This window comes from Urocitellus parryii, chromosome 5, assembly GCF_045843805.1.
Source record: "Urocitellus parryii isolate mUroPar1 chromosome 5, mUroPar1.hap1, whole genome shotgun sequence".
In the NCBI taxonomy this organism is placed as follows: domain Eukaryota; kingdom Metazoa; phylum Chordata; class Mammalia; order Rodentia; family Sciuridae; genus Urocitellus; species Urocitellus parryii.
Genome location: NC_135535.1, coordinates 87,427,684 through 87,448,709, shown reverse-complemented (window position 1 = coordinate 87,448,709; position 21,026 = coordinate 87,427,684). Strand labels below are relative to the sequence as shown.

The window sequence follows — 21,026 nt, the reverse complement described above, 5'->3', positions numbered from 1 at the left end:
TGTCAAGAGTAGCTGGCTTCACTTCCCCTCCTACTCCAAAGATAGCTTCTTTTTCATATTCAGATGACTGTTTATGAGCTCAATCCTGCTTCAACTGTCACTCTTTGCATCAAGGGAAGATAGATGGGACACACCAACCCCAACCTAAATGACCTTTGGATGTGACAAGAGTTTTAGGTCAGCCTTGCTAAATGGAGGCCTTGGTGTATCGAGACATGCCTTGGGGTGAAATTTACAGTGAATTTATTATCTCCCAATGCCCTTTGGACTGCTTCCCACCATCAAACACCATGGCAGCACTTGGAACAGGAAGAAATACATTAACTGGAATCTGATCGTTTTAAAAGGTTACAGCTGCCCAAATATAATTTAATTTCATACTTGCCCTTTGAGGGTTTGGTGTATATTTTCATTTTATGACTGCAAATGATAAAGCTCTTAAGATTCCAGGCAATAAAAATAGGAAAAAAAAGTATTTTAAGGGTTAGAAGTCTATTCAGTTCATACTCAATGAGTGAAGTGACAAATTAGCTTTTTTTAAAAAATCTAACATTTCTCTTTTTTATTTGGATCATCTCTTATACCCCTTCTGATCCCACACTGGGATGTTTAGTTGAAATCAGGATGTGAACACTAGCTCAAATCTCAGCCAGTTTGAAAATAAAAAGAAGTGATAAAAAATAGAAGATATAGTCAATCTGATTTAAAGTGAAAATGTATTAGTGGAGGGAACACAATTTTTTTCCATTAGCATTTTCTTTCATATACTTGGAAAAATTTATCCATTTTATTATCAATGTATCAACTTTCATTGATCCAGTACTTTTCTAATATTACTTCTACAAACTTTAATGAAAGGTTCACCAAATTCTCTCTAAAATACCATGTCATATGTCATATTATTAGTAAATAATATTTACTAATTTAATTAGTAAATATTATTACCATTATTTAATTGACAGAATAATAAATATGGTACTGCTAATGTCACTGAATAAGTCAGAATATTTAGAACTGAATTAGAAAAAGATATATTCCATGCTTTTTAAAATATGTTAAAATGGACTCTACCATCATGGATAACTGAAAAGAACCAATAAAAAATTTAAAAAGAATAAATCAGGAAAAAAAATCAGAAGCAAAATTCAGATAAAATCATCCATAGTTTATTATCTAGTTAGCTAAGAAAAGACAAAAACCTAACTTTCGCTCTTTTCTTTAACTCAATATTTTGCCACAGGCTTAACCATTCTTCATCAATTCAATACAATTTGAGGTATTGTATATTTGGGGTTGTCTGGAAATAATGAGAAAGGCCACAGAGTTAAACTTTTAACACACACAGGTCAAATGTAACTCAAAGCTGCATATGTGTGCAAGTACGCACAAAAGCATATACATTCACTCACTTTCATTGAGTCAACAATAAATATTTCTTTAAAGCTACTGAAGCTAGTGCCTGTGAAGTTTGTTCTAAAAAATATTTTAAATATAAAAGAATATGCCTAACACATGAACAGTAGAGATAGAAAGACAAACTCAAACATTAAAGTGTTGTTGTAATACTTAAGTATATTAGATTGTAACTATTAACATTTTACTAGCAAATCTTAATTTCATGTTGATATGTGACTGTGTTAAGAGTGTTTTGTATATTTTTTAACCTGTATAACTGTTCTGTCAGGTAATATTAACATTCCCATTTTTAGGTCATAAAAATGTAGATCAGCAAAGTTAAAAAATAACCTTCCCCAAGTCACAGAACTAGTGGTTACTAAAAGTCAAATGCCTTGAATTATAACTAGAATCAAAGCTTATTCATCTATTTATACATTTATGAGAAATATTAAAGTTCTGCTTTAAACTAAGAAAATTAAAAAGTTTCCAGAAATTTCGTGACATTCTATTAGAATGAATCTTATATTTATGTTAACTCTTAACACAGTAACATGTGTTAGATATACTCTTTTATAGTCTAAAATATTTTTTAGAATAAACTTCACAGGCACTAGCTCAGTAGCTCTAAAGAAATATTTATTGTTGACTCAATGAAAGTGAGTGAATGCATATGCTTTTGTGCGTGCTTGCACACATATGCAGCTTTGAGTTACATCTAACCTGTGCGTATTAAAAGTCTAACTTTGTGGCCTTTCTCATTACTACCAGCAAACCCCAGAAGATGTATGAATGAACAATAAGCACGTGAAAAGATGCTCAACATTACAAATAATTAGGAAAATACAAACCACGAGGGGATGCTCTTTCACACCCGAGGTTAACAACTATCGAAACATAATAAAACCAAATACAAATGAAAAGCAATAGACAAAAAGAAGAAAAAACACTCATAGAATTGCCATATGTTCTAACAATTCTACTTCTGAGTATATGCCTAAAAGAACTAAAAGTAATATTTGAAAGAGATATTTGTACACTCTTATACCTAGAAGAAACAGTCACAGTAGCCAAAAGGTAGAAATAACTCAATATCCATCAATAAACGAATGGATAAATAAACTGTGATGTATACATTCAATGGAATACTATTTAGCCTTTATAAAGAAGGAAATTATGACACCTGCGACACAGATGTTGAATATTTTAGACTAGATGGATAAGGCAGAAATGAAAGGCTAAATATTGTATGGTTCCACCTAATCCACCTATATAAGTATCTAGAATAGTTAAATTCATAGAGACTAAAAGTAGAATGATGGTCACCAGGAGCCAGCGGAAGGGAGAATGAGGAGTTAATGTTCAGTGGGCAAGTTGTTTCGGTTTTATAATGGGAAAATTTCTGGAAAGGGGTAGTGGCGATGACTGCCCAACAATGGAAATGAACTTATTGTCACTGAACGACATACTTTAAAATGTTTTCAAGTCAGGAACAGTGGCACATGCCTGTAATCCCAGCTATTTGGGAGGTTAAGGAATATGATTCCAAGTTCAAGGCTGACTGAGGGGAACTGCGTAATATCCTGTCTCAAAAAAAAAAAAAAAACCCAAAGAAAAAGAAAATTAAAGGTGGATGTGGTGGTGGCAGAGTGAGAGACAAAGGATGTAGCTCAGTGGTAAAGTGTTTCTGGGTTCAATCCTCTATACCACACACATATACACACACACACACACACACACACAAAAACAAAGGTTAAGATGACAAACTTTATGTTACTAGATGAGAACACAACCTATGGAAGATGTATAAAAGTTGGTACAGTTTTACATCACAATAAAAAAATGTAAAAATAAAACTAGAAATTAGATACTTCAGTCTTTACTCTGGCAAAATGAGATGTGAAAACAATATAAAGAGAAAACCAAATGTTCACTCTCCAGAGGATGAGCAAAGAAGTGCTAGATTTGGGAACACTAGACGGAGCAGAAAGCCAGATTAGAATGGAGAGATTGAAAGAATACATGCTGAAACACAAGATACCTCCTCCTTACCCTTTTTAATTTCAGCTATGCTGTCAGCTAGGCTTGGACTTTCTGGGCAGGAGATGTTAGAATTCCTTTCTGAAGTGGTCAAAGAGGCCAAGAGAATTTGGGAGTGGCGGTTGATAGAACTTTCTTCTATCCTGATTGTGGAGGTGGTTAAAATTCATAGAATTCCACATTCAAAATACAGTCAGCTTAAAAGCATACAAACTTTAGAAATTAAAAAATAAAAGCTACAAAGGAAAATATTACTCATCAACTTTGACTTTTAATTCTTAAATATATTAGCCTTTCTTGCCAACAAATAATTTGAAAAAGAGAAAATTTGCTAATATCATAGATAATAAAATTTTTCCATGACACCACACAATTTATACTTATCTCTGTATATATATCTCTAATATGTCCATATGGGTGTAAAGAATTAATAACAAATGGTTTGAGTGTGCAAGAGAGCAGGTAGCAAGGGGTCTCCACCCACCATTTGAGATAATGGGAGTATAAAGTACTGATAGTGGACTATTAAATAAACAAGGTGAAAAGCAATTCTTTCCATTTCAGCCGATGCTAAGAAACCAATTGTGCAGTACTTTCTGAGTATAAAAATAATGAGCTGTGCTTCCACCTCTGTGTTTTTCCTTGCTAAGAGAACTTGCACTTTCCAATCTCTGAAGCATAGTTTGAAACATCCAATTCTAATGAGAGTGTGGGTGAGACTAGGGCTGTTGTTCGTGTTGTAGTCTAATTAGAAGCCTGAGTATTTGGCTTTATTAATAGAAAGAGATGAATTTAGATTTAAAAAAATAATTTAGGCTAGTACCTTCTAAGATCTAGGATGCTACCAATTTTATTTAGTCCAAACAAAAAAATAGTCCCAGATATCTTTTTCGCTGAGATTCTTCATCTTTGCTATTCAGGATTACCAATTCCAATGTGTGACTCATGCTCATATCTGTGTCATTATCAGAACTGATCAGCCAACATGCAAATATTTCTAAAGATGAGGGTTCCTCCATTTATTCCTAACTGTGGGAAAATTAAAAAGTAGCTACTGACTCAGAACTGGATGAATGAGAATCGAAGAAACAATAGAAAAAAGTGTTGAGAAAAAAGAGACAGATATTAAGAGAGATAGCTAGTTGAAAAGAGAAGAAAATCAAATGAAGAACGAGGAAAAAAAGAAGACAAAGACATTAAAAGAAAGGGAAACAGATATTCAATAAAACAATCACATAGGTAGATTTTTAGGTGTTAAGTTCCTATTTTAAATTTGTTAGCAGCCCTAGGACCCAAAATCATATAGTACCTATTCTGTTGGCTGTATTATTCAAAATAAAATAGCACTCTGCTTACCACTGTAAACTCATTTTATGTGGAATTGTTTCTTATCTGTTTCTAGATGGCCTTTATTATGTGTGCAAGAATGTTTTTAGTGTTCTTGAGTTATCTCTGGGGTAATCTAGCACTAGTCTGACCTGCTCACCTTCGTTCTACTAATAAAGCCAATTCCATAGATATGGAACTTTCCAGTCCAATTGGATCTCCAGAGCTAGCTTGAATATTTTCAAGGTTCCAAAGCATTTCTTTTCCATGCCCTTTATCAATAACTGCCTCATTACCCTTCTCCCATGCTTTCCTTGGAAACTCATGAAAAAATATACCCATGAATCAGAAAAGTCTACTTGTAAGGTGTAAAGTCTCCTTCTGAGGATTTTTGACTCTGACTACTTTCATTAATGTTTCTTTTACCACATATTATCCATTCTTCTATGAGATACGGGTAGGACAGCTATACGTACATGCATTTTTTTAAAAAAGAAAACTTGTACCTTAAGCAAGCTAAAGGACTTAAGAGGACCTGAGACCACATTTATAGGTTGAGATTAGAGCCCTTAATTCACTGCTGTATTTGCTAAGCACCACATTAGATTAGAAAAGATCATCACAGTTAGGAAACTACCTTGGCTGCCTTTATAATGCCCAAACTATCTATTGTTGCTGCAAAACGTTCTTCATTATACCAAAACACTACAACTTTCTGATAACATAAGGACCATCCCTCCAAACAGGAAAATGTGTCCCTTTCATAAACACTGGTCAATGTCACAAAAGCAAAGCTCTAATAATTTTTATGGAAGAAAGAAATGGGAAAATAAGTTATTTTGACTTTTGGGAATAATTGAAACAATTTTTTGTAATCTGATATGAAGACAAAAAGGATTTTTGCTTGCATTAAAATGAAGATTCTTGGTTTCCAAAAAAGACATTCAACACAAACTTGAATTAGGATAGATTTCTCTATTTGCCATAAACCTTTGTAAAATATAATGTAAGCTCTCTATTGCAATATAAGAAAAATAGTTGCTATTTTGGAAGAATGTGTTAGGTTCATTTCTGACAGCTTAAAACTCTTGAATCTGGTAGATAATGATAAGAATATTAACAGCTAATGATGGCTGAATGTTTATGCTATGTTGAATACTTTGTATGCACCATTCATTTAATCTCTAGGACACCTTTATCAAGTAGAAATATGATTATCCCATTTTATAGGTGAGGAAACTAAGAGGTAATCAATAGATTGACCAAATACATGCACAAATGTTTGTCTTACTCTAGGGCTTGTAACTCATTACACTATACAAACCATTTAAATATTATTACCTGTCAGTTTTATTTTAACATTTGTAAATTTTTAATTTGGCCAAACATATTTTAAAGGGGAAAAAAGGGTTTAAGACCTGTTGGCTATCCAATGAGTTCCTATCCCAATATATCTGTATATTACTGATTGGTTACAATGAAAATATTGAATCTATGAAAACTAGATATTTCATATTTTGACACCATATTTACTGCTACCTTGAGTCTACAGTGATGCTAAAACATTAGAACTTAAAATTGCTCTGGAAGAAACCAGAGGAGGGATGAATCAAATCAAGATGAGATTAAAAATGATTTAATTGTTTGGTCATATTTCTTTGCTTACCTTTTAGATGTTAACCAAATGTTTTAGCTATGCTATTTGTAATAATTGAAAATTCTTTTAAAACCAAGAACTAAACACTGTGGAAAACAAGTTATCTGAAAAATACTTGTAGCACAATATTTACAGTAGCAGGAGTTAGTTACACAGTGGAAACAGGTCAAGGGTTCCTAACTTGAAAATCTGAAATTTGAAATATTCCCAAATCTGAAACCTTCTGAGCACTGACATGCTATCAAGAGTGGAAAATTCCACACATGAAACCTTTGTTTCATGCAGAAGATTATTAACAATACCATATTAAGTTACTTACTGGCTATGGTATAAGCTATCTATGCAACATAAATCAATTTTGTGTTTGGACTTAGGTTTCATCTACAAGATACCTCACTATATATATGCAAATATTTTAAAGCGCAAACAAATCTAAAATCTGAAACTCTTCTCTTCTGGTCTCATGCTATTCAGATAAAGGATACTGAACCCAACCCGTATAGCCAAATTTCAGATGTAAACATCTCTGTTATCATAAAGCAAGACTAGTAATTGGGGGTACAATGTTTTCTGTAATTCTGCCTCATTCCGAAAAGGAAGTAATTGTATCACTATCACTATTATTCTTTATTATATGTTGAATGAGTTCAGATGATGGGGAAAGCAGAAGAGAATATTGTTACAATTTTCATGTCAGAGGCATTAATTAGCTGGCCCAATGCTCATTTTAATAAATCCTCTAGGAGTTTATTTTGAATCCCTCCTCCATCACTTCCTGCCTACTTTCTTCATCCAAGGAGCAGTTGGATAAGGAGTATGGCATTAAGGGAAAGGTCAAGGTTAAGAAAGACAGAATAACTGGCATTCATTCACGAAGCCCCCCTTCTTTTCATGCCCTTGGTTTGGCAGGACAATACTGAGAGACTTCCACAGGAAACAGAAAAGTTGAAATGTGCTGGGCTTAAGCATTTTTCTGGAGGAATCTAATAGGGCTCTATTTTCAAGTCTTGTGAAGATACTTGCCAACCAAAGTCAGCCCAAAATTGTAATGTGGCTTTTCTCCTTGATTCTTCTGTCAGAACAGTTCATTCATGACTACAAAATAGTATCTGCACGATTATATAATCATCTTTGAATACTATCTTTCTTCTGAGAAGAAAATAAAATATGAACGAGATTTGTGATGTAAACAATCTCACTTTGAACCTTCTATGTACAAATAGATATGAAACAGCATGCTTCTCTGTTGTTTTGTTTTTTAAATTCCTTGATCTTTCAATAGCTTTCCACAAAAGAATTAATTCACAGAGCACAATCACTGAACTCAGCAAAATGAAAGCAATTCAGAAGGTTGCCATTGTTACCAATATGCAAATCCTAACCATTGTTTTATTCATCCTTCCTTAATTTAATGGTCTGAGAGTAAAATTGGCAATTTTTCTCTCCCTCCATTATCCAAAACAACTTAAACATAATATATACAAATGTATGCATTTATTTTTAAGGATATCATGGCCAAATGGGAAGAAGCTAGATTTAACTTTTAGTTGTTAGGCTTTTAGGCACACATTTGTTAATATCTGTTTTAGCCAGGTCACTACTTAGGAGTCTAAATTAAATTACCTCATCTATAAAATTAAGGGATTGGGATAGAAGAATGGCTAAGGGTTTTAAGCAACCAAATCTCTAATTGGAACAATCTTAACCTATAGAACTTGATACATAAAACTACAGACATGGATGTTACTATTTGGAGATGAAGACTCCCAGCTTCCAGTGAACAGTTCGAAACCACTGTTTTCAATTATCTCTGGTGTCTTTTCCATTTCAAATACCCATGTTAGGATGGTAGGTTGTTATGGGTTTCTCCAAACTCTAGTCTACTCTTATGCTTTACCTGTTTTCTTAAATTCCAAGCTCCTCTGTGATACACCAAGGGATCCTTGGCTGAATTATCTTCACATTCCTTATGATGTTTAGCCCAATAGATGACAAAGAAAATATCTGCTGAATAAATAAAATTTCCAGGATACTATGGGTCTATAAAGATAACTCCCTTTCACATTAAGGTTTGAAGTGAAACTCTTTCCTCAAAATAAATATTGGATACAATGAAAAGTTTATAAGTTTTCTCAGTTTAAAAAATCATTTTGTTGTAAATAATAAAGGGAAAGAAGAGACATGTCAGAGTGTATGAGTCTGTTAATATATCTAGAAAAAGAGTATTTTCAAATGATAATAGCAGAAAACATTTTTGTTATTTATATTAAATTGCATATTACAGTAAAAGTGCCCATGTAAAAATTATTTTGGACTTTATATGGTATATAGTTATAATGTTTAAAGTTAGTACATAGAAGAATTAATTTGCATTATATTTATGGAAACAGGATTTGACATGAAGCATTACTATCATTTTATGGATATGACTATGGAAACAAACAGTAAGCAATAGCAAAACATGGAAAACTAAATTCCAAGTAACCAACCAGATTGCCTTTTGATAAATAAACAGGTTGCCTCCCATAGATCCTTATGATGGACTTATATTAAACCACACAATGGAATCAAATAATTTCCTCATATATAAATATTTTGCCTCAATTTTATTAACTTAGTTTAGATGCTAAACTGCAAAGTAAATGCATATAACAAAAATCTGCCATGTTCAAATGCCCAAATTTTCAAGGATTTTTCTTCTTTCTTCTTCTTTTTTTTTTTTTTGTGATTTAGGGGATCAAAATCTTGGCCTTGTAATGCTAGGCAAGTTCGATACCACTGAGCTAAATCCCCAGTCCTCAAGGTTTCTTTAAACAATAGAAAAATAATATTAATATGAGCTAATAAGACCCATTAAATCAGCCAATAGTATGATGCAATGATTCTTGCCCACCTCATAGTATTTGATAAATGACAACTGATACTTCTATTGTTCTCAGCACTTCGTATATATCATCTCATTTAATCTCCACCAAACAATATCATTTATATCCACATTTTATAGACAAGAAAATTGAGACATGGAGAGGTAAGAAAATTGCCCAAGTCACAAAGCTAGTAGGCAGCAGCACCATGGTTTAAGGCATGGATGACTGCAGGTTGTACATGGATAGCCACCAATGTTATATTGCCTCTCTCTATAGAATAGTGCCTCTTAACATATTAATCTAAAGATAGCACCTTAACATAATAAAAATTTGCTTTAGTCTGTATGTTATTTTCCTTCTAATTCTCTTATAAGAGATGAATTTTTTGTGCATAACTAAGAAGAAGTTGTATATAATGCAATTTGCATGCTCCATTCGAGTGCTTTGAACCATACCCATAAGGGATAATATTCATAGGTCATCTTCAACAGTTTTTGTGGTACCAACAATAACAAAACTGCATTTATTCTTCTTAAAGGACATCTGTTCTCATTTGGGTTACTAGTCCCCAAAATTTTACTTTTGTAAAATTTCACTCCCAATGTGGAATTTATCTCCATAAAACATTTCTTAACTAAATCTTACCAGTAACATGAACTAAACAAACAATTGGGTTGAAGAGCAAATTTCTAAGATATATATAATCTATGAACTAGAAGAATATTAGTTCTCTCTTCTTATACATAGTCAAAACTAGAAACTTGAATAGTTCTGTTTTTCTTGATGAAATAAAAACTGTTTATTTTTACAATTATGATAAATTGATATTATTCCTAGAATTATGTCTATTGTTGGCCTTGAGCCTAGCAATCCTTTTAAGTACATTAATTAGCCCAGAAACATTTCAGAGTCACCTAAACATGTTTTCATTATGAGAACACAGGATGCCATCAAGAAAACAGGCATCAAATTGTGACCAGAAAACCTGGCACTAATAGTCATATTATTTTAGTGTAGGCAATGCTAAAACTTTGAATATAATTTTGAAGTTTACTATGTGTTTGATTAGTCATTAGAGTGAAAATGGGCACTGGAAAAGCATATGCCTTGATATATTTATTCATATGTAATATGAAACCAGGAAACTACTGAAAGCAAGAAAGTAAAGAAATAGCATAAAAAAGACACTGGTTGTATTATCTCCATTGTCCAAATGTCAAACACCTCCTGGGAACCCTAGGGGTGGTAATAACTATGGAAGCAGCTCCTAACAGGTTCTTCCTTAAAGGGGATTCTGGAAAACTGCTGGGCTCTGACTCTAGCCCATATGGGCTTGGAAAAGTCAGAGAAAATGTTGGCTGCACTTTTTCAGGCCTATTTGCATATGTTCTTTAGTATGCAGAATGTCTCTGTATATAATTTAATTGTTGTTGGGTTTTTTTGTCTCTATTAATACATATGCAAATGACTCACTCTTGCAGCTGTGCTGTATTAATCATATGTGTGCTTCTGTCTGTCTGCCCTGCAGGCTCAGGGTCGAAGGGAGAGGAAAAGAGGGAATTCGGTCTTTTAACCTGCAAGAAAATTCACTCATGCAGACAGAAGTCCAACAGCAAATAGCCCAGCAGGGTTGCAACTGAAATGAGAAACAGTTGATCATTTTTTACCGTGTATGGAAATGACTGGGATCTAAAACTTAAGCGGAGTAGCATGGTATTTGGTGGTTAAAGAAGAATATTTAAAAGTACTCATCCTTGCAATTCTTTCAATAATATGATCTATCAAGATCATGATAGCATGTACATAGCATCTAGATCGTTCCATATGGTTATTCTTCCTGTTGAATTTCTGGAGGTTTGTCTTGGTCAAACACTTAAAGCCATGCTCGGTCACTCAAAGTGCTGGAAAATTTGAAGCAGGTCATATGGACCTTCTTCAGAGACTGGCAGGAGTTTGTTAAAAAAAAAAAAAAAAAAAAGAACTTCAGTTTTTATTCGTATCTACCCTGATGTTACTATGTAAGACAGAATCTTACCCCATTTCCACCATAACTTGAACATAGCTTTGATGGCTATGAAAATTGATTTCAGCTGATGTCTTATATGATTCCTTCTCTTAACATGATTACACATCATTGACCACTCTCTCTACCCCAGAGAATGCATGTTACTGATGTTACCAGTTGCTACAGCACATGCAATTTCATTTTTGACAACTTGGAATTTTATGCCTTTATTCCAAAAATATTATGAATTTCTTAAAAGTATTCTACTAAAATTATTTTTAAAGTTTAATTAATTCAATAAAAATGCATGATTTGAATGCTACTTGCTTATTTTGAGTAAAATATGACTGTCCAAGAAGAATTTCAATCTTTTTTTCCTTCTGCTTATCATTATTAATCATTGGTTGGACTCGACATTTTTGGCTTCCTATAGGTAGAACAGGTGGCAACCATCTTTTGGCCAAGACAAATACAGTATTTATAAAGTGAGAAGTAAGTGGATAAATATTTTCTTCTAATTTCAAATCTTAGAAGCCTAGTGAAAAAAATAGAAATAGGATACTACAGTACAACTATTACTATTAAAAGATTCATGATGTTCATTAAGTAAAATGCAAATTAACAAAAATGAATATGAAAAATAAATGTTAGATGGATGACTGTTGCCATCATTTAATTTTATTAATTAGAAACAGACAATTCACTTAGCTGATTTCATCTAGTCACAAATGTCCAAATATCCAAGGTTTAACTTTATTTTGTATAAATAGCTATACTCATTTCCAATATGGAAATTAAGCTAGATTAGTTTTTTTATATAAATAAATCCCCCTTCTTTAAAAAGGAAAAAACCAATATCATGAAACAAATATCAAAATCATCATTTGCTCTTGGAAGAAAAAAAATAGAGGAAAAGGAAGAGAGTTTAAGAAAAGGAAAGGGAAGAAAGAGTAAAAGATAAACTCAGTATCAGAGATTATTAATTGCTAGTTACCCTTTTGATAACTATATCCTCTAATTATGTGAAATCAATTTACTTCAGTATTGCCTGGAAATAACTAGATGAGTTGTACTGATATGCTAACATATAACAGGAATAACTAGATATTGCAAGGTTTGGTCTTTTACTTGTAAATTGACTTCAAAAGAATTAGATAATAGTAATAAGTGAAAATAATTTTCTCTCTCTCTCTCTCTCTCTCTCTCTCTCTCTCTCTCTCTCTCTCTCCAATAGTCTATAACTATCATAAGGTAAAGAGAAGATGGGGCTAGAAAGACAGAGCTGAGGATTTCTCATACCATAAGAATCTTCCAATAGGGCCTAAGAAAACAAAGTTTCCTTTTACTTTGCTCCAGAAATTAACCACATACTGTTTTATTAAAAATTACCATGACCTAATAATGCTGACATGACAGTTTCATTTTATAAATAAGTACTGAGTATCTGCTCCGTGCTAGGCATCCTTCTGGATACTTGAGATATGTTATTAAACAACAACAAAAATGACAATCCTGTCCTGCTGGGGTGGTATGTCTGCATCAGATGGACAATACACAAGAAACATAATGAGTAGGTTATATAGTGAAGGGTGAAGGTGATTAGTGATATAGACAAAAGGCAGAACAGGGAAGTGTGGTATTTCCTGGAAGGTTATTTTATGACTTAAATATGTTGGTTAGGTAGGCATCAGGAAGATGGTATCAGAGCAAATATGTGAATGACATGATAGCGTAAAGCTTCCAGGCAGAGGGAAGAGTTTTCAGTAGAAGAGACAGTATAAAACTCTCAGGTAAGAGCATGCTTTGCCAAGTCAGGGGACAGAAAGTAGACCAGTCTAGCTGGAACAGACTGAGTAAGACAGCAAAGAAAAATGGTCATAAAAATCTACATTTGGTAAATACCACAGTACCAAATATGCTAGGCACATAAAGTGCTTTCATATGTTTCATTTTATTTAATTAAATAAGAATAATTTCTTATAAAGTTTCAACACCATTTTTGGAAGTGAATTCAAACATTATTTTTTGTTCTTATATGAGCCAAGGATGCCTTTGATTTTTGCATTTCTGCTATTGTCTATTTTAAAAGGATGGGGATTAATTTGTATAGGAAACTAATTGTTAATATAGAGCTTAATTTCATCATTATACAGCAGGAGAGCCATTTGTGAAAAATAGATAATTTCTTGTAAGTGTAATGCTAAAATTAATTCTTCATCCTTTAATTAACATTTATTTATTGAGCCCATAAAATATTTCAAACTCTTGGGTAAGTGCAAACAATAGTGAGCCACTGACTTCATGGGTTTTGCTATCTGGTAGAAGCAAGAAAGTAGGATTTAAAGCATTTTGTATAAATGCTATAAAAAGGGAAAATACAGTGTTCTCTTGAGACACATAGAATCTATGTTAATCTAGACATGGTATCATCGCAGGATTCCCCTCCCAAAAGCAATATTTTTACATGAAAACTTAGAGATAAGTAGGAGGTGGTTAAAGATGATGAGTAACCATGTTGAGGAAGAGGAAACACCACTTATAAAGATCCAAGGGTGGAGACAGAACGTGAAAACAAGAGAGAGGCATTTAAGGTCTTTAAACAGTAAGAATATATGACTGATTTTTTTTTTTTTAAATCAGAGACATCATTCTGACTAACATGCAGTATAGAATGTACTGAATGGGCAAGATCAAGACAGAAAGATCAGTGCAGAGGCTTGTGTGGTGATTTGGAAAAGTAGTAAGGGAATCCTGACCTAGAACAGTGATGGTTATGATAGAAAGAAGAGGTTGGATTCCTGATGTATTTAGTGGATGTACAAAGAGGCAGTGAATTAACAAATATAATTGGAAGAGGGAAGAAGAGAAGGATAGTGCTCCTGTTTCTGAGTTGATGGATAGATGGAATGAAGCCTAAGACCAGAGAACAAGCAGACGTGGACACAGGGAGGACAATAAGTGCTGAGATCCGCTTTATATGGTATTTATAGTCTTTCTAATCATCTATGAATTTCCTCTTGATAGCCAATAAGCACTTGGCTATGTGGGTTAAAAGTGCAGGAAGGCCTTAAAGGCATTAAATAAGGTCAGATTTGTCATAAAAAAAATAAATAAGATACCACACATCTTAATTTACATTATTACATACATATTCTAGATTAAGTTAAATTTTCTCTATTAAAAATAAAATATAGGGGCTGGGTTGTGGCTCAGTGGTAGAGTGCTTGCCTACCACGTGAGGCACTGAGTTCAAGTCTCAGCACCACATATAAATAAATAAAAATAAAGGCCCATTGACAAATAAAAAAAATTAAAAATAAAAAATATGACAATATTTAAACATTTTCACTGTTTCAAAAAGCACATGGTGAGGTGAATTTTTTATAGGAAGTACTTTTTATGATGTGGTAAGTATCTCCAGGAAAATAAAAGAATAGTTAAGTAATAAACAGTGGTATTATTTAAAGCATGTCATTTTGCTTGTCTTTTAAAATAATTGTACTTGTCTCTATTCTTTCTTTAGTAAAGGTTTGAATCTTACTTATCATAATATTATCCAAGTGTGAAGAATTATATGCAAAAGGCTATTTCAAAAGAAAACACAAATGGTAGGTAAACAAAGTCAACCATGAGTAGGAACACATTTAAAATGCCCTTTATTAGCTCTCGGTGTTATTAAAAAAAAAGTAGTTTGAATTAACATATATCTGTGTAAAGAGGCATGAAATGGAAAATTCAGAGTCTGAAGTAGACAGCTGTCATCATAATTCCTGCTGCTCCTTTTAGTACTGCAAAGTACATAAAGTATTTGTATTAGTGCCAATTAATCAGCATTATTGTTATAATTTGATTAGCCAGTTACTGAGTTATTAAATGTCTAAAGAGGGGCAATGTCTCCAATATTGAAGATAAAAACCCCTGTACTTGGAGAAGGAATGTAACTGTTTAAGAACCATGGAGTTTAGATTGTGGCCCAGCTTCCCTTTTTGTCAAAAGGGCATATTGGTATGTAGGTATTGTAGTAATAATTAAATAAGATAATCCATGTAAAACTTAACCAAGGAGCCTAGCATAATAAAGTAGTCCATAAAACCTGGCTACAAGTAACTAGTGACTTTAGTTGTGAAGGCACTTATGTAAGGTCAGTCATTATGTTTGGGCCCAAAGAGAATGAAACATCATCATACTTTTTGTTTAAAATACATATTTCACCTCCTACTACACTATTCCCACTACCATGGAATGAAGATTCATTCAGAGAATCACTTTTTCTTTGCCAAGGCTATTTCAGTTCTTCCCCCAACTGGTCCTCGTGCTGTTACCCCAACTCTTCCTTCCCACTGCTGACTCCTTAGGAAGTGCTCCTATGAGCTTACCACTCACTATTTAAGATAAATAAGAACACATAAAGCTAAAACAGAAAACAAAATAAGTAAGTAAATAAGCCACAACAAAAAACTGCCTAATAGTTCCAAAAAAAAAAAAGATACCAGCCTTTCGTAGCAGACAGCATCCATACCACCATCTCCCCTCATTACCTGGGTGATCCAGCCCTCATTCAATCAACACTATGATGTCCTTTATCTGTTTCTCAGTCTCCCCACTCTACCTTTTCTATCCCACAATACATATGAGGTGATATCTGGTGAGGGAAGTGAAAAGAAAGAGCACTAGGTCTACAGTTTTATTGAGTGCTTGGATCTCTTTTTAAAATTAATTAATGTATTTTAATTAGGTATATATGATGGCCGAATGCACTTTGATACATTGTACACAAATAATTGCAACACAACTTTACATTTCTATGTTTATACATGATGTAGCAGTCATACATGTACCTAGGGTAATAATGTCCTTCTCATTCTACTATACCCCTTCCCTTCCCTCCCCTTTGCCTAGTCAAATTTCCTCCATTTTTCCCACGGCCCCCACCCCCATTATGGATCAGCATCCACTTATCAGAGAGAACATTCAACATTTGGTTTGAGGGGATTGGCTTACTTAGCTTAGCATGATATTCTCCAACTCTATCCATTTATCTGCAAATGCCATAATTTTATTCTCTTTTAATGCTGAGTAATATTCCATTGTGTATATATACCACAGTTTCTTTATCCACACATCTGTTGAAGGACATCTGGATTGCTTCCATAGTTTTGCTATTGTGAACTGAGCTGCTACAGACTCAGTTCTATTGTGTTAAAAACCTAAAACCTTACCTACTTGGACAATGGTGAGAGTTCTTCAGAAAACTTGGCATGTGATGGCTTAGGGGTGTGCAACTAAAGACACAGCTATTCCTGTTTATTCTTCTGCAGTTTTCTAGAGCTGGGGGTGGGTTTGAGGAGAAGGATGGGATATTTTCTGGAAACTGGGACCAAGACTTTGTGCACCTGGGGTGGTCCTAGAAGACACAGATGAGGACTGCAGTGTGCTCCAGGAAGGTGCACTGAGATTGAAGAAAGAGGAAGGCGTCTTACTACCAAAGCAGCTTCTGGTCCACAGTGGTGATATCCCAAATTAAAAGAGGGTTGGACAGAAACCAGGAAAAGCTGAACAGTATCCAAAGAAAGCATGTATCAGTATCACCATCATCATCTCCAAGGTGTCTAAGTGGCAGAGACACTTTTGTCAATCTGCATTTCCACAGGTGCTAGGTTGGAATTGAGGAAGGTAAAGAAGTTATCTACTTTCTTTCTCACTTCTGGTCTCAAGAGTTGGGATTCGTGATTAATGAGAAAAGGGGAAGCAGTGAGATGTGAATCAGGTAGAGATTAAAGTTATGAGCAAAACAGAATGTCCTTTTTTCTTTCTTTCTTTTTTTCTTTTCTTTCTTTTTTTTTTTTTTTTAAGTACCAGAAATCAAAGCCAGGGGACTTAACTACCGAGCTACATCCCCATTTTTAGACAGGATCTTGCTAAGCTGCTTAGGGCCTCGCTATGTTGCTGAGTCTGGCTTTGAATTTGCAATCCTCCTGCCTCAGCCTCCCCAGTAGCTTGGATTATAGTCATGTGCCATTGTGCCTGGCCAGAGAACTGAATCTTAAAAATTGAAAGGAACCAGGAAGCTCTGTAATCTGTTCAATGTAAGAGATGAACAGTGGAGATTTAACAGAATATAATTAAAAGTAGAGTCTGGAGAAAATTAAACATGGTTCATAATGTTTACTCCACTGAGACGAAACTTCTCAAAAATAGGTTTATAAGACTGGTGGTGGATTTTGTGGAAAGGTTAAGATAAAACTTTCTGATTAGGAAGTATAGTTAGCTTTTCTCTGGCCCATGTGGGTAGGTTTGTAACAGGTATCCTTTGTGGCTCTAAGAATGCTGAAGTCAAGTGCAGGGGTCTGTGAATACAGTATTACACATGACTAACAAAGTGAGTTGGTACAGACAGCCTGGTAAAGGTGAGAGCACCCTCCAAAGAGCCAGAGTCTCTGCCATGACTGCTTCTGTGATGTGTTTGCGTATGAGATCAATGTGTTTGTGTATGAATATCAATCATTTTATCATTGAATAAAGGCACACGTATGTGTATGGTTTTGTGTGTGTGTGTATGCACATGCGCACACGCACACACCTTTGTGAATATGTTTTAATGATAGTTAATGGCTTTCTGTGAAAGAGTTTTAGATCATTGATTTTCTTGTTGTATTAGTGTTGATTATCTGAAGCCATAACTAAAACTTATCGGTTTTAATGGGTACAAAACCAGTTGTGTAAAAAGCAAAGTAAAAGCCACGTACAACAATTTGTGCCTGTAATCTCAGTTCCCAGAAGGTTGAAGTAGGAGGATTGTAAATGTGAGGCCAGTTTGGGAACTCAGCAAAACCCAATCTCAAAGCAAAAAACAAACAACTGTGTAAGTACAAGGTCCACAATAGTGAGAAATATGGAATATTTTTGTGTGGTGCTGATTCAAACCCTGCTTGGATTTACAGATCAAATTTTTTAAATATCAAAGTAAAGCAAGAACAGGAAATCATTTTTTGATATTTTTAAAATCTTATGAATGCTTCAAAACATACTATAAGGAGGGAAATAAAATATTCTAATGCTATATCTGTAGGAAAGAAGTTTAGATTGCCATTTGACAAGGCTACTCTCTACTAGAGTCCTACAATGAAACACAAGGGATCCCTCCAACTCTTCCTCTCAACGCTGATCTCATGGTGAAAGGAAATGATAATGCCTCACTTGCTCTGAAAGCTGGAATCCTAAATCTCTAGAACTCCTATTCCCATGTTCAAATCTGTTGCTGGACATTCTTCAGCCTTCCTTTAGTTTCATTACTCTAAATTTTTAGTTTTACCAGTTACAATCACTTTTTCGTATTATAGTTATTCCCAGATGCCATTTCAAAGGATAACAAATGTTATGTTACTTTTATTGTCCCCATGGCTCCAACACTTCCCAAGGTATTTCCAGCTCAAAGAATCAGACACTCAGAGTGTAGTTTTTCATAAAAAAAAGGTGGAATAGAAATGGATGTTATTAAGCTCTGTAGAACACAGTATGCTTCTGCCTTCACACCGGTGGTCCCTCCTGTGAAGCTCAACGGGTCTTTCAGAAACCCACGGGTCTTCTGACAAATCCATGTGCAGACCAGATGTATCTGCCTCTTAATGCTACAATATAAAACTATATTTTCTTTATAGATGAAGATCATCTATCATGACAATGCATTTTCATGAATACAATTTAATTTTGTTAAGTGCAACTGTTTAATATCTGGCTTTGCAGGCATACTGAGTCTTTCAGCCTGAGAAATGTATAAACCTTTCTCAAGAGGAGATAACCCTATTATTAGATTATCTTCTATTCTCATTAATTGCATAAGTATAAAGTCCACAACAATAGAAACTATGGAATATTTTGTGTGGTGCTGATTCAAAGATTTAGATGATGAAAGCAACCTTTACTGTAACTTTACTAATCCTCTTTACAACCTCAAAGTCATAATTTTTGAAATCTTTGGATACCTGGTAAAGTTATTGCTGATATTGTTGGGTGGATGGGAATATCTATTCTGCACAGCAAATAGGTGTTCCTTGGGAAGTCTGGGATAAAACGTAATACTCATTTAGGCTCCTGCTTTTCCCCCTTGGCTCAACTGAGCTGACATGGACAGGAGAACAAAGAGATCTACAGAGTGTTTTTTATAATAATTTCTTCAATAATTTTACAGAAAATTTTTTTGTTAAGTTGCCTCGGTCTATAAGTGTGTTAAAAAATCAAATATCTTTTACAGGGTTTCTTTCTCTTTTTATCATGATGGGGGCCATTTTGTGACAAAATTACAGCACATAGTAATCAAAGCAAAACTACAGCTCACTTTCTTAAATTGTACCAGGGAGTAAAAAATTAGAATACACTATCTTTTGTATAGAACCAGGTTGAAAAATGAAAAGAATCAGCACCTCAATGTTTGGTTGAGGATCAGCATAAATAAATTTAAAAACAAAAATGTGTGACACAAATATCACTAGTCAGTTGTATTTTGTTTTAACACGATAATAGCTGTTTTCCATATTGACTTAACCTTTGTCTCCTCCTCATTGTTTCCTGACTTACCTGCAGTTGGAGTGGGCCTAAGCCTGGTGTTGCTGCGGCAGCAGCTGCCATGGTAGTTGGGATCAGCTGAACAGGGTAAGGGTCACCTAAGTAAGAGAATAATAGAGGCGTCAGCACCTTTTATCTACTCTCCACCTGCAAATTAAACTCATGCATTCACTCTTTCCAAAAGCCTTCTTTTGTGTGCCTTGCTGAGGCCTAATGAAAAGCTCTATTGTGCAGCCTTTTACTAACACTCTTTTCACAATTCTGGCTGAGAGAGGAATGTGAATAAAAGGCACAAGCAATTAAGGCGGAAACCTCATCCTTTTTTCATGATGTATTTAGGAAAATGGGGGGGGGAGTGCGCATTGATCAGAGGGCTGTACTTTATAACACACACTCACACACACACACACACACACATAGATGAACACACACCTGACAATCTTGATATGAGCATAGCAAATCCTTGGCAAATTTACAGTATTATTATAGAAGGAACTTAACTAAACTTACTTTATTTTAACAAATTGAACATCAAAGATTGAAGCCAAGTGGCTTATCTTCTGAATGATATGCTATTGCCTGGACTCAAGTAACCTCTATTTTTTTTTAATATGCATTTTTAGTTGTAGATAGACACAATACCTTTATTTTATTTATTTTTACATGGTGCTGAAGACTGAACCCACTGCTTCACATGTGCTAAGCAAGCACTCTACCACTGAGCTACAACCCCAACCCCAATAACCTCTATTTTGTGGACGAATTTATATGAAAAAAAAAAAAACATTTTATGTTTTGTAGGTTTCATAAAATATTGACATCTTTGTTATTTTGGAGATAAATGTTTATCAAAGTCTATTATAATGATAACAGAAAATAGATGACTTCCTCTCAAAGGATTTTATCTAAAAAAATCACAGTCATTCAAATTTAATTTTAAGGTTTTATTATATGGTCTATAAAACTATAGACACACATATAGAAAATTATTCTGCATATTTTGATGCAAATTACAACTTTTTGTTTTACTTTGTAGAGGTACAACAGGATTTCTACATAAATAAAGTCCAGTGATATAACTAATAATATTGTATAATTAGAATTTGGAAATATGATCATAGAAAATAATTGAAAATTATAACTGTAAGAAAAATTTATGATATAAAATATGTTT

General features: G+C 33.9%; 1 protein-coding gene across 3 annotated transcripts in view; it reads right to left on the bottom strand.

Moving 5' to 3' along the window:
• The window catches only part of Sox5 (SRY-box transcription factor 5), a 329,602-nt gene that overhangs the window by 80,227 nt on the left and 228,349 nt on the right, over window positions 1-21,026 (bottom strand). For all 3 annotated transcript variants that reach the window (XM_077798717.1, XM_026392331.2, XM_026392329.2), the window contains exon 7: window positions 19,865-19,950. In XM_077798717.1, the coding sequence (XP_077654843.1) occupies window positions 19,865-19,950 (86 nt within the window). The remainder of the gene's footprint in view (window positions 1-19,864; window positions 19,951-21,026) is intronic.